We start from the raw sequence: 12,368 nt of genomic DNA, 5'->3' as shown, positions 1-12,368 counted from the left end.
GTGTGTGTACGTGCACGACAGTAGCATCTGACCTCTGCACAGGGTCAAAGCGCCATTCCTGGTCAGAAAGAGGGCCGTAAGTCTTAGGTTTTCCCCCGTCTACTGTGCTGCTGCTACTGTTTGTAGCTTATTTATGAGCCACGTCGGGGAGAAGTTTCCATCAGTTTGTGATGGACAAAAAGTTTTTTTTCAGAATTTCTGAATGTGAATTCCTGACTGATGTGGCCAAATCCTTAGAAAAAGTTGAATTAAAGATCTGAGTCATGGTTAGACGTTTTCAGTTTCCGTCTTTTGTAAGTGCACTTTGTATTCCTCACACTTATTTGAAGATTAAATGGATCTGAAATAGGATTTGAAACAACCATAAAACTGTGCTGGAGAAGTCTTGACTTCAAATTAAAAGAAGCAGATACTTCTTTCACAATTTTTATTTCTTTTTAAGAAAATATTCCAGGTCCTGTCGCGATGACTGGAGGCCAGGTGATTGGAATTTAGCTGCTGTCACACCGGCCCTTGCGTGCTCCTCCACAGGCCCAAAGGTCACTGCTAAAGCGCTGCTGGCGAGATGAGGAGTGTGTGTGTGTGTGTGTGTGTGTGTCTGTGTGTTTATATGCCCGAGTGTGTGCTCATCTACTGACATGTTATGATTGTTGAGAAGAATCTTCCAGCTATTTCTGGAGATCACATTTTCATGTTTATTCTACTAGTCTCCCCGTCCCGCGGCTGTATTGTTTACAGGATAGCGGCGATGTATGCGCAGTGCTCGTCGCTTGTAAGAATAGCAGCACTTTGCTATAATCTCCCCAATTATCTGTCGTCGATTCTGCCGTATATTATTCCATTCTCCATGGCAGCTGGGGAGGAGATTGGTTTTATGCATGTCGAACGGCAAACAGCTGCATCCACTAAAACAGACAACTACCTCCGCACACCTCCCCAGTCCTCCTTCTTTTGGTCTCCCTCCCCCTCTTCCTCTCTCACTCAGTGGTGGGCAGGTCACCCTGAATTATTCATCAGTGTGAAATGAAAAAGCTCATGGATATTGAATATCCCCTCTGAAGTGGTGGCCAACCTTGTGTTTTTTTCTTTTTTTTTTTTTTTTCTTTTTTGCAGCTGAAAAGAGTAAAGAGCGGCAGATCTCCTTGCCAGGGTATTTCAAAGGTTAACCGATTGCTTTACCTTGCTCACATATTTACTTTCTTCATGATCCATGGCAAGCGAGGAGGTGGTGGAGAGAGACGGAGCAGAATGAAGAATATGATTGAGGAAGAGAGGAGATGAAAAGAATATGCACAAAAAACCCAAAAAGATAGAACAGTAATGTGTGTTCATGTGGCTATTTCTCTCCTGGAAGAACTCGTCCCTCTGACCACCACTGCGGGTTTACCTTGTCGTGTAGCTGCGGTCGAGTCGCTAACTCTCCCCGCCGCGTGTTTTGAGGCATGTTCCTTCTTGGAACGAGCGAGCCTGTGGTCGGTTGTGGTCGTCCCGATCGACCGGTTGTCATTCGTTTCCCACGTGGCCCACTGTGTTCCTCCATTGTCCTTCTGCCTCGTCTTTTGTCCTGCGGTTTGATCTGCGGCCCGCACTGCAAATCAATGCTGCTGGGTGCCATTCATTTAGCTCAGCAGCCAACAAACACAGCAGGGACTCTCAGAACATCTCCCATGTGAGAATATATAAAATGGGCAGCAAGGAAAAGGGGGGAAAAAAAATCCTTCAAGCTTCAGAGCTCTGTTTTTTTTTTTTTTTTTTTTTTTTTACATCTTTAGGACATTTTAGTCACATTAGAATATTTCTGTGTTCGCCATTTGCTGGCATTAGTGTTTTTATTTGTCTAACAAGCAAGCTGAATGCCGTTCCCCTGAAGGACAGAGACTTAAAAAAACCTCCTTTATGCCAGAGAGCAGCTGCTAAGATAATGAATAAATAAAATAAATAAAAACTGCTCAAGGGGCGATCCCCTCCTCCCCTGTTTGGTATGTTGTACATGCTAATAGGACATGTAGTGTTTTATTCATTCAATAATATTTGAGAGAACAGTGCAGCACTGACCCTGCGTCTCCCTCATTGGCCATTATGTTACTACTACCCTGTACCCTTTCAGTCATTACAGTCCATTTTCCTCCATACCCAATTTCTACTGCAGCATAGACAATTACCCAGGAATCCTTTTAAGAGTATTCCCAAGCCACACAAAGACCAAATGTGCCTGCAGGAAGCAGCCAGGGGTTTAACTGGCTAACCTTTTCCAAAACTATTCTCAAAAGAGTCGTAATGACTGACAATTGGACAGGGGGAAGGCTATTTTATTTTCCTATGAATAAAACAAGTCAGATTATTTGTCTTCCAGGAAACAGTTTTGAGGCTTTTTTTTTTTTTAACTTTTTTGAGAACATCTTGTTGTCTTTGAGGTGATTGCACCTTAGCTTAAGTGAAGAGCATCGGCTGATGGCGTACAGGAAGCTGAGCAGCGTCGGTGTAGCTCAAGTGTCAGGTGTTCCAGGTATCATATTGAGTGACCGAATAAGCAAACTCCAGTTACAGTGGGTTTTCGGGGTGTTGTTGGTAGTGGGGGAAGAAGTCTGTGCTTCCAGAGGAAGTGTGAAATATCATCTGCCATGGTGGAGGGAGGTGGATGAGTAGGTGGGTGGGAGATTCTTTCCAGAGGGTGTAGAAGATGAAACGGGGGGGGGGGGGGGGGTTATGATGATGAAAATGGCTGTAACTCCTCAGCAAAGTGAGCTTTAAAAGGCTGTAAGTGGACACCTCATAGTATCTGATGGCTGACTCCTGGCTGACAAGACCCGGCGACCCTGGTGTATTTATTGTAATGGAGCACAGCTGGGCCGCAGCTTCGATGGGTTAATAGCCATGTGACAGCTTCGGGGGGGAAAGCAGGAGGTATTGTGTGTGTGTGTGCGTGTGTGCGTGCGCACGTGTATCTGTGTGTGTGCATGCATTTTATTTACTCGTGCACTCTGCTGAGTGGCACGCAGGGGCCACACTTGGGAGGGTGGGACTCTCTGCTGCGTCTCCACTCTCTCTGCCAGGCCAGATGGCTCCTGTCACTGAAAGAGAAGGAGGAGCGATGGAAGGGGAAGGGGAAGGAGGGAGCTCTGAGTCGCCCTTAACAGCGCCAGAGTGGCCTGTCCCCAGAGCCACCACATCTGGAGACCACCTGCAGCTGGCTCGCCACGCTTCCTCCATCCTCGTCCCTTTCCCTCTCGCACACACTCTTGCTTTCTCGCTCTGTTTTTCCAGATGGGGGGAGGTGACAGCGGTGGCAGTGGAGTGTTTGGTCAGGCTGTGATTTGTGCCCATATTTCTGCAACTTTAGTGTGTCTCTGCTATGGGTGGGGGAGAAGGGGGAGCGATGGGAAGAGGAGGAGGTGGCAGCGGTGGGCGTGATGGTGTGAAAGCACGGCAAAATATCATTTTATTTTATGACTGCACCAGCCTCCGAGAGTTGTGGGTTTTGTATTTGTTATATTTCTTTTTTTATTCCTCCCCAAGTAAAAAGGCAGAGTGAGAATGTTCGCTTTTCTTCCCTTCGCTGTTGCTGCAACTGATCCAGAGGCCACAGAGGGGCTGTTCCTGCCTGGAAAATAAAGCCTGCCTGCCCTCCTTGGCTCCCCCCAAATAAAATACACTCATTTGCATTCCCATGCTGTAATTTAGACCTCCCCTCTCTCTCTCTTTCTGTTTCTCTTTCACTATCTCTCTGTCCCTCATCCCTACATCTTTTCAGCCCCGGTCCTTGTGGTTCCGCAGGGATTGGAACGTGGGAGGGGAGGCAGAGGAAACAAAAGCAGAGAGGCAGTGTTGACTCAGGGTTGTTATCTGGACTGCTGCTGAGGGGGCGGGGGGCTCTTGTGTGTGTGTGTGTGTGTGTGTGTGTGTGTGTGTGTGTGTGTGTGTGTGTGTGTGTGTCTGCATACATGCCTGGGTGGGGGTGGGGGGCTGGGGGGGGTTATTTACCCTGGCTGCTGCCACGGCAGGTGCCTCTCAGTGGATAAACCTGGGCCTCCTAAATAAATATTCACTGTGGGGAAATTAGACTTGCGTCACCAAAAACTCCACTACTGCTGCTCTCTTTCCCTCCCTCTCTCCGCCTCTTGTCACACCAAGAATGTCCAGTCTATTGAGGATCAACCATCTTGCCCCCAAATCCCAGAAAAGAAGTGTCACCGGGCGTAAAGGACAAAGAAATTCTCAGGGGACGTTTGGATGTTTTATGGAGCAAAAGGACAAACCTGTTACCAGTGTGTATCTGATGTTGTATAGTGACTGTGTCTTTATGTTAAGAGGAGGGACTCTCCTGTCTTCCCCTATCTTGGTTGGATTGGCTCACAGCCCGTTTCCTCAGAGGTTTCAGCTCTTATACTAAGTTGTCGAGCGAACAAACATGACCTTTGGCTAAGATTATAACGCATTATACATTCCCAGTGCGTAAAGTGTGGAGTGGGTATAGAGATTGCTGTCTGTAAGAAAAAGTTAGCAGTTGGCATCTAAGGGCATTTTCAAACCTATAGGTTGTTCTGCTCTGGTGCAGATCTGCGGATAATGATTCTTGGTTGGTCGTCCCGCTCTGACCTCGATTCAGTCTCTTGACTGTGCTCATCCATACATCAGTATACATAGCGTACAATGCTATGAGGCTAGACATTTAGCTCTCAAACTTGCAGAGTACACCTTGTGGTTGGGTCAGACTGAGGTCAGATCATGTAACCACTCCACAGTTTGTTTGGGATTGGATTGAGACCACTTACAAAGGTCTTGGTGTGGTTGTTTGGAGTACAACTGCTGCGTTTCAGATCTGCCCAAACAAATCGCACCAAAGGGAAATATGAACAAGAGCTGGATTCTGCTAAACTAAACAACACAGGTGTGAAGATGCTACGTTGTTATTGTTAAGAAGATGAGTTGGTTCATCAAATAAAAAAAAATACATGTCGTCTCACTAACATCAAGTGTGTAGCATTGCAAATAGTTGTGAAACTAAAATCTATGAAACTTCTGCTTTCAGCCCAAAACTGTGGAGGTGGATGGGATTTTGTTTGTGGTACTCCACAGAAGACGTAGTAGAAATTAGTTCCAATGAAATCTGTTCAAAACTTGAGCAGATCAAACCAAAACTTTAACATACTTAGATGCTACTACAGGTAATTGAGAAAATATGTGTTTTGTTATTTGGGTGAAGTGACATTAGAATAAAATAAAGTACACACTTTTGACACCAAGTTGAAACTACGAAAAGTCAAAACAGCAGTGATGCAGCATGAAGGCAGAGTGAAGAATGAGAAAAGAAAATCCAAAGCAAGAAAAAACCACCATAAAAGCTGACGGGGGGGGGGGTTCTCTAGGGTACACTTCTCCTGTGCTGAAACCCACGCTGACCCGAGACCAGCATCTGAAATGGACCTGTGAACCTCCGGTCATGATGTGGTCAAGCTGAAGCCTCGTCTCCAGGCGGCAGGTTGGCTCGTTCTACCACTTGCTTTCTAAAAATCCCTTTAAGTGCTTTAGGGGGATTTAACAGGCCTCTACATCCAGCAGCCAAGTTCCAGCGCTTACAGGAAAAGGGCGCTTACAGTATAATTAGGCTGGTTAAAGAAGAGGGCTCCCTCTCAGCGGTAAATCTACATGGACTGCAAGGAGGCTCGGGCCATTTGTCGGGTCTTCCAGAGCGTGACCGCTGCTCTTGATGTCTCACTGTGCTAAAGGTCAGGGCTTAAAGAAGTCATGCAGCAGGAGGGAGATGGGAGTGTCAACTCTGAACTATGAATTCTTTAACTCTGAATTTGAAATGAAAAATGCATTTCCATGCTTAGAAAAAGGAAATACTTCTTGGGAAAACCATCGCTGTGGCTCTTTTGCCTATAAACCTCTATCTGTAGTAGCGCTATAAAACATAAAAACCATAAATGTTTACATTTTGGGGGACAGAAATAAAAACTTGAAACTCTGCATAGTGTTATTTGACTGGCACGCTGGTTTGTACATCAGACTGTCGTGATAACTGGGTGTGTGCAGGCACAAATGCTTGTGCTCGAAGGCGTGGTCGCAGCTTTGGCAATGGTGGCTGAGGGGCGAACAGATGTAGCCTTCAGTACTGGTTTAGACCCAAGCTTGGCTGCTCTACATCTGAAAGAGGAAGTGTGTGTTGGTGTGTGTGTGGGGGGGGGTTGGGAGGGGGTAGACCTGCTGTGCCGATCTGCTCTCATTAGTGTTTACTCGCCCCCCTCCAAACATGTAACAACATGCACGTCAACTGTTGGAGTCGGGAGCATATAGCTGTTAGTTTGCACCGGGCCGGTGGCTGCACATAACCCGTCCCCTCTGTCCAGCTACGTTTTCCGTTGAGATCCACTCCCCCTCTGGACTCATCAGCTTCTGAGTGTCACCACGGCACCTGCTGGAGAGATCACGAGCAGGTCTTCAGGGAGCGAGAAACCTCAGCCCCTCTAGGAATTTGTGATCACGAGCAAATTTAACCAGTTAGAGATTTTTGCATTTCGTTTTCGGATCCGCCCTAAATTTTCCGCTCGAAGAATTCTGCAGCATCAGAATCCAGATCAGAACCACTTTTAATGGACAAAAATTTCCACAATCAAAGTTCCCTGACTACAGTGAGATGGACTTTGTTTCCCTAGAATTTTGTCTTAACAGGCAGCACTTGACTTCAGGCTGTTCATTGCACCTTCTGACTGTCCATGTCAAAAGTTACAGATCTGTTTCCCAAAACTATCCATTTGGTTAAATAATCTACGCATCAGTAACTTTTTTAATGATTGCAAAAAAAAATTCCCTTGATTTATCTCAGAATAACACAAAAATAGTCACAAATTTTACTGCAGTTTGTTTTAAAGGCTTGAAAATTCAGCCATTCTGCACCAAGTAGTCGCAAAAAAAAAAACTGAGATCCTGGAGGGAGTGAACATAAGCACTGCCTGTGAACTGAGCAGCTGCAGTCAGATATAATCTTTGACTACTTATGTTGGAGCTCAATACTATTTGACCTCTCGACCTGTGGAGTTAGCAGTCATCAGTGGCCATTCACCAAATCTGCAGACTTCTTTGATATGCCTTCCCTTCCCCTCTCTTTCTTAAAATATCCCCGACCTCGCAGAACGATGGTTCTGTCTTTTAAGCTGTGATCTGCCACGTTCCATATTAACATATTGCTGTCAGTCAGCGCCCCCCCTCCCCCACCAACCCACCTCCTCCTCCTCCTCCTGCACATCCTCTAATGTTATTGAAGAGAGGAAGATCAGAGGGGCAGCCGTATCCCCACACTCCATCAAGAGTGTCTACATGTGTGTGTGTTTTTATGTGTGTGTGTGTGTGTGTGTGTGTGTGTGTGTGTGTGTACGTACGTCTGTGGATGTTGGTGTGTATGTGTGTCTGGACGGCTGGCAGGAAGTGGGGGCTGCTGCCTTTGATGGTCACACTCCCTCAGATGTGTCATTGCTACAGACGGTGGCTCGGCTGACACACCGTGTCTCCTCTCGTTGGACTCTCGCCGCTGAGAAGCAGCAGCCCTGATAGTCACCTACACACACACACACACACACATACACACACACACGCATAAAAATACACTTAAAGTGGATGCACACAATTATGCTGCACAGAAAAAAATAAGAAAAGAAAAGTGGCTTCACACCGGGACGGACACATCCACCCGCCCCATGAGCCTAAACTGCTCAGGCCGTTCCACCTTTCCACTTTACTGTCAGTGATAATCGGTTTTGGCGTGTGACCGTGCCGGGCTCTTTGTCTATTGGTCGCGCTTGTCATGCAGCCGGCGAGGTGTGTGTGTGTGTGTGTGTGTGTGTGTGTGTGTGTGTGTGTGTGTGTGTGTGTGTGTGTGTGTGTGTGTGTGTGTGTGTACTCGTGTGTATGTGCTCTGGCCACGCTGCAGAGTTGCGAGGAGGCTCCGGTTACATTGTTATTCTAAACAGGGTGTTTTCAGCCGCTCGTCCTCGCAGTCATTCAGCAGAGCGATCTGTCAGTTTGCTCCCCTCCCTCCAGGGACCAAACTGTGAACTTAACACACTCGGCTCTGATGACTTCCCTGATGGTGCGAGAAACAGCCAACTCTACAGCTGTAATGTTATTGCTGGAGTGGCTTGAATGTTGCATTGTTCCTCTGGTTAAGAGAGAGAGAGAGAGAGAGAGTGTGTGTGTGTGTGTTTCAGTGTGTGTGTGTGTGTTTCAGTGTGTGTGTTTGTTTGTGTGTGTGTGTGTGTGTGTGTGTGTGTGTGTATTGCATATTCACAGGCAGGGAGGGGAGTGAGTGTGTATGTCACTATTCCAATCTCTTCCTGGTAACCCGCAAAATGCCAGGGTGGGGTGAGGTTGTGTTTTTGTGTGTGTCTGTGTGTGTGTGTGTGTGTGTTGTGTGTGTGTGTGTGTGTGTGTGTGTGTGTGTGTGTGTGTGTGTGTGGTTATGGCGGGGTGTGAAGGTCTAGATGAAAGTGGAAAAGCAGAGGAGGAAAGCAAATAATCGGGAGGGAGGGAGAGAGGTGAGGCTAGGAGCAAACGAAAGGAAGAGAGAGAGTGTGTGTGTGTGTGCGAGAGAGAGAAAGAGAGAGAGAGGGAGAGAGAGAAGGGGGAAAGGGGGCAGGCGTTCTTAAAACACTGGAGTCCAGATCAGAAATAAAACATAAAAAAGGGGAGAAGAAGGAGGAGGAGGAGGGAAAAAGGGAGGAGGGATTGTGCTCGAGTGTGTGTGTTGTGTGTGTGTGTGTGTGTGTGTGTGTGTGTGTATGTGTGTGTGTGCAGATCCTATGAAGTGAACGCAGCCGGGGAGTGAATTGTGCGAGCCCAGAGAGCTCAGCTCCGCATGTTCGAGCTGGCACTTTTGATTTAGACAGAATTTTTTTTTCTGCTGTGAGATCTTTTCTTCTGCCCCTCCTGGTTTATTATCAGCTCAAGACAAAGGCAGGAGAAAACAGCTAAAGAGAGAGAGAGAGAGACATAAGAGAGAGAGATAGAGAGGGACGCAGAGTGAATAGATGTTGCGCAGCTAACAGCAGAGGAAGCAGCAGCAGAGAGAGTTTCCAGCCATCGCGCTCCCCGACCGAAGCCTTTTCTTCCTGGGAGATTAAAAATAAAGGACAAAAGCATCTCCCCCCCGCCTTCTACAACCCACTACCATCCGATCACCAGCCTGCACGTCGTTGCGCGCGCGCGCGTGTGTGTATGTGTTTGTGTGCGCGCGAATAAGGACGCCGCGAGTGTATGTTGCTTTTCTTCCAGCCCTCAAAGGCATGGATTGAAGATGATGCAGCCGGGGGCTTAGTGAGAGCTTGCTCCGCAAAAACCCCTTCCCCTCGCCAACAGGGCCAGACCAAGAGGAGCAACTCCAGGGGAGGGGGGAGGGGGGTTGAAGGAGTAGTGGAAGAGGAGGTGGAGAAGAAGAGAGAGAGGGGGGGGGATACCCTCCTTGGATTATTGCGGAGGGTCTTCCACTTCTTTTTTTTTGTGTGTGTATTTTTTTTTATTTTTTCTTTCTCCCCCTCTCCATTCGCCTCAATCGTCTTCTGTCTTTGCTGCGATGCGTAGCTTTTAAGCCGAAGAATGTGGAGACAACATTTTCCAGGCAAGCAGCATGTTTCCTGTTTTCTTTTCTGGATGTCTAATAAAGTCTGGCATGTGGGAGGGAGGGAGGTAGGTGGATGGGGGAGTGGGTGGGGGAGTGTGGATAAGAGGAGGGAAGAAGGAGTGTGTGTGTTGTGTATGTGTGTGAGTGGGTGTGGGTGTGTTGTGTGTGCTGTGTGGTTGGTAAGGTAGTGGAGTAGTCCAACAGTGTTGTCATTTTGAGGTCCGCCCGTCCTGCGCTGCTGCACTTGGCTCCGTGTTTTCGCTTCCTCTGCGGTCTTGGGCTCCGAGCGCACTCTGTAGCTCGGGGCAACGCTGAAGAATAAAAGAGCGGGAAAAGAGAGAGAGAGAGAGAGAGGGAGGGGAAGACCGGCGCGGCTGTGCCATGGATGCTGTTGACACCCGCTTTTGTCCCGTGGTGGAGTGTGGGGCCCGGCCCTCCCATGCACACAGAGGGTACCATTTAAAACAGGCGTGCGCTCATTTTCTTGGCAGGGGATGGATTGGTGTGGCGGGCAGCCGGGTGGTGACAGGGGTGGGGCACTGGCAGTGCAGGACAAGTGGCCTTTGTGTGCTACTTTTGGGGAAGTGAAGGGAGGGAAGGGCATGGAGGAGGCTGCCAACAAAGGGTGCTTATACCCACCCACCACCCCCCTCACCAGCTCCACCCGCCCCCTTCAACCACTACAACTCATGCAGTGACCTTGCTCTGTCACTGGCAGATGAAGGGTGTGTGTTTATGGCAGGTTGTGTGTGTGTGAGTGTACTAGGGAGGAAAGTAGTAAATGAGTAATTCAGCCTCAGTAAACCAGAAGTACACACTCTGGCAGAGTGCCATATGAAAAAAAAAAAGGAGCGAACTCCAGCACAGAAAACAAAGTGTTGTTTGACCCAACGGCACATCTGTGTGTTATGCCAAGCTTCTCCGTTACTCCACAGTCAAACTCCTGGCAGTCGGCCAAGGTTGTGTGTGGGTTCTTGTTCATTTGTTGCAAGTGCATTCCTGTTGGGTCTGTATTTTAATGCAGATCTCACTTTGCCTTTACAACTTGTGCCACCACAAGAACACTGATTACACACACGTTTTGACAGCATTTAACTGAATATGAATCTAGTATAGAATCTGCTTATCAAATCCAATTCAAGTAACAAAAGTTGTTCTGGCTTATTTACATGAGCATACCTTCATTTTCTTGAGCGACAAATAGAGGAAGTCCCGATTTAGAACTAATAAGCAGATCAGATAAAGATATTGATAAGATGTGCATGAGTTTAACAGGGAACGTAAGTGTACTGAAACTGACATTATGCCATCAGCGAGATTGTTTGTCCTCTGTTGCTCCCGCTGACCTGCAAAATCACACTTTACTCGCAAATGTAGAGTGATGTCAGAGGATTTTTTTTTCCCGTTCTATAGCAAATTATCCTTGGCTGAGCACAGATGCCAAATTGCAGAGAGCACATTAGGCAGACAACAGCCAAGTTTTAGTTTGGCCTTTGGGCAAGTTACTTGGAGACTTAGCGTTAATTAGCTACAGCTGATATAATCTACTGCCAGCGAGGTTTGCCATTTCAAACGGCACAAATTGGCATTCAGTGACGATTTGTTATGAGAAGCCTGCGACCTGAACGTTTTGTAGATTCCTCTTTGCTACCAAAAAGAGGTAACGGTTTGATTTCTTGGAGAATTCAGCCATTTTACCAACCTGAAACCTGATCCAAAGCGGAACTGGCTAACAGAACCAAAGCCTACACACAATGTCCAGGCCGCAGATCTATAGTATAACCTCACTCGCCCCTCCACGGGAACACAGCTTTCTCCTGTTTGACTGGCCTGCCTGTGTTAACCAGGGAGGGGATGTGGATCAGGTTTCAGCACGGTGCTGCTCAAGGTGGCACAGAGAATGGCCATAACTGCTGGCGGTCAGCAGCAGCAGTAGCAGCCCCCACCCAACCTTGTTGTCAAGAAGGAGCCACCTGCAAACAGCAGCTTGGAGTTGCTAGGTAACGGTGGCAGCAGATGATGATAGTATGGTGGAGGGCTTGTATGGTCTGCCATTACCACTTAAGTGACTTCTGCAGCTATTTCTTCTCTTCTCTTCTCTTCTTCCCCCCACTTCTGACCACTACAAACCTACGTTCCCCTGTTCCCCTCTGGTCCCTCTTCTCGACCATTGGAGGCAACATAACACCAGCAGCAGAGGCCAGCGGTAGGAAGAGACTCCCAGCTCCCTTCACCACATAATGGAAACTCTGGCCTCATCTCCCGGTGCGCCGTTCTGCTGCGTCCTGCTGCCAGACTCTGACTAAGTGTTGCTGGCTCAGGAACCGCAGCCTCCAGCCTGGGCTGAGTTCGGGTTCCACAAGTATTTGTCTACAGGAATGATTAGAATTAAAATATACTGATGGAAAAACAAAAAAAAGGTTTCACTGGAGACCTAGATTTCCAAAATAATTTTCATTGTGACCCAGTTCTCATTTTTGATGACTGTTGTGCCTTCTAATTGAGAGAAGTGTTCTGTTTTTAGACTGCTCTCTGAGCTCACCACCTTTTTTATTACAGGGACTTGAAAAGATTTTAGTAACATGATATCCAGCAGTAATGGATACCAATTTAAAAAAAAAAAAAACAATTTCAAGGCCCATTTTCATCATCTTGAAAACCAGACATGGTCTACTTAGAGAGGATTCTTTAAGAAATCATCATGTGCAGCTTTTGTTCCATTACAAGGACATAGCTGGGATGAAAGTATGATTGT

The 12,368-nt window shown here is 47.3% G+C and overlaps 1 protein-coding gene across 5 annotated transcripts in view; it reads left to right on the top strand.

The window, feature by feature from the left end:
* Nucleotides 1–12,368, top strand: part of LOC130162433 (C-terminal-binding protein 2) — a 99,700-nt gene that overhangs the window by 57,581 nt on the left and 29,751 nt on the right. Inside the window, exon 1 of one of the 5 annotated variants that reach the window (XM_056366172.1) lies at nucleotides 8,719–9,610. The exons of the other annotated variants lie outside the window; for them this stretch is intronic. Coding sequence (XP_056222147.1) covers nucleotides 9,589–9,610 — 22 coding nt within the window. The 5' untranslated portion in view covers nucleotides 8,719–9,588. Of the gene's footprint in view, nucleotides 1–8,718; nucleotides 9,611–12,368 lie in introns of those variants that run through there. 5 annotated transcript variants of the gene reach the window in all.

This window comes from Seriola aureovittata, chromosome 21, assembly GCF_021018895.1.
Source record: "Seriola aureovittata isolate HTS-2021-v1 ecotype China chromosome 21, ASM2101889v1, whole genome shotgun sequence".
NCBI lineage: Eukaryota > Metazoa > Chordata > Actinopteri > Carangiformes > Carangidae > Seriola > Seriola aureovittata.
This window is presented reverse-complemented; position numbering and strand designations above follow the sequence as displayed.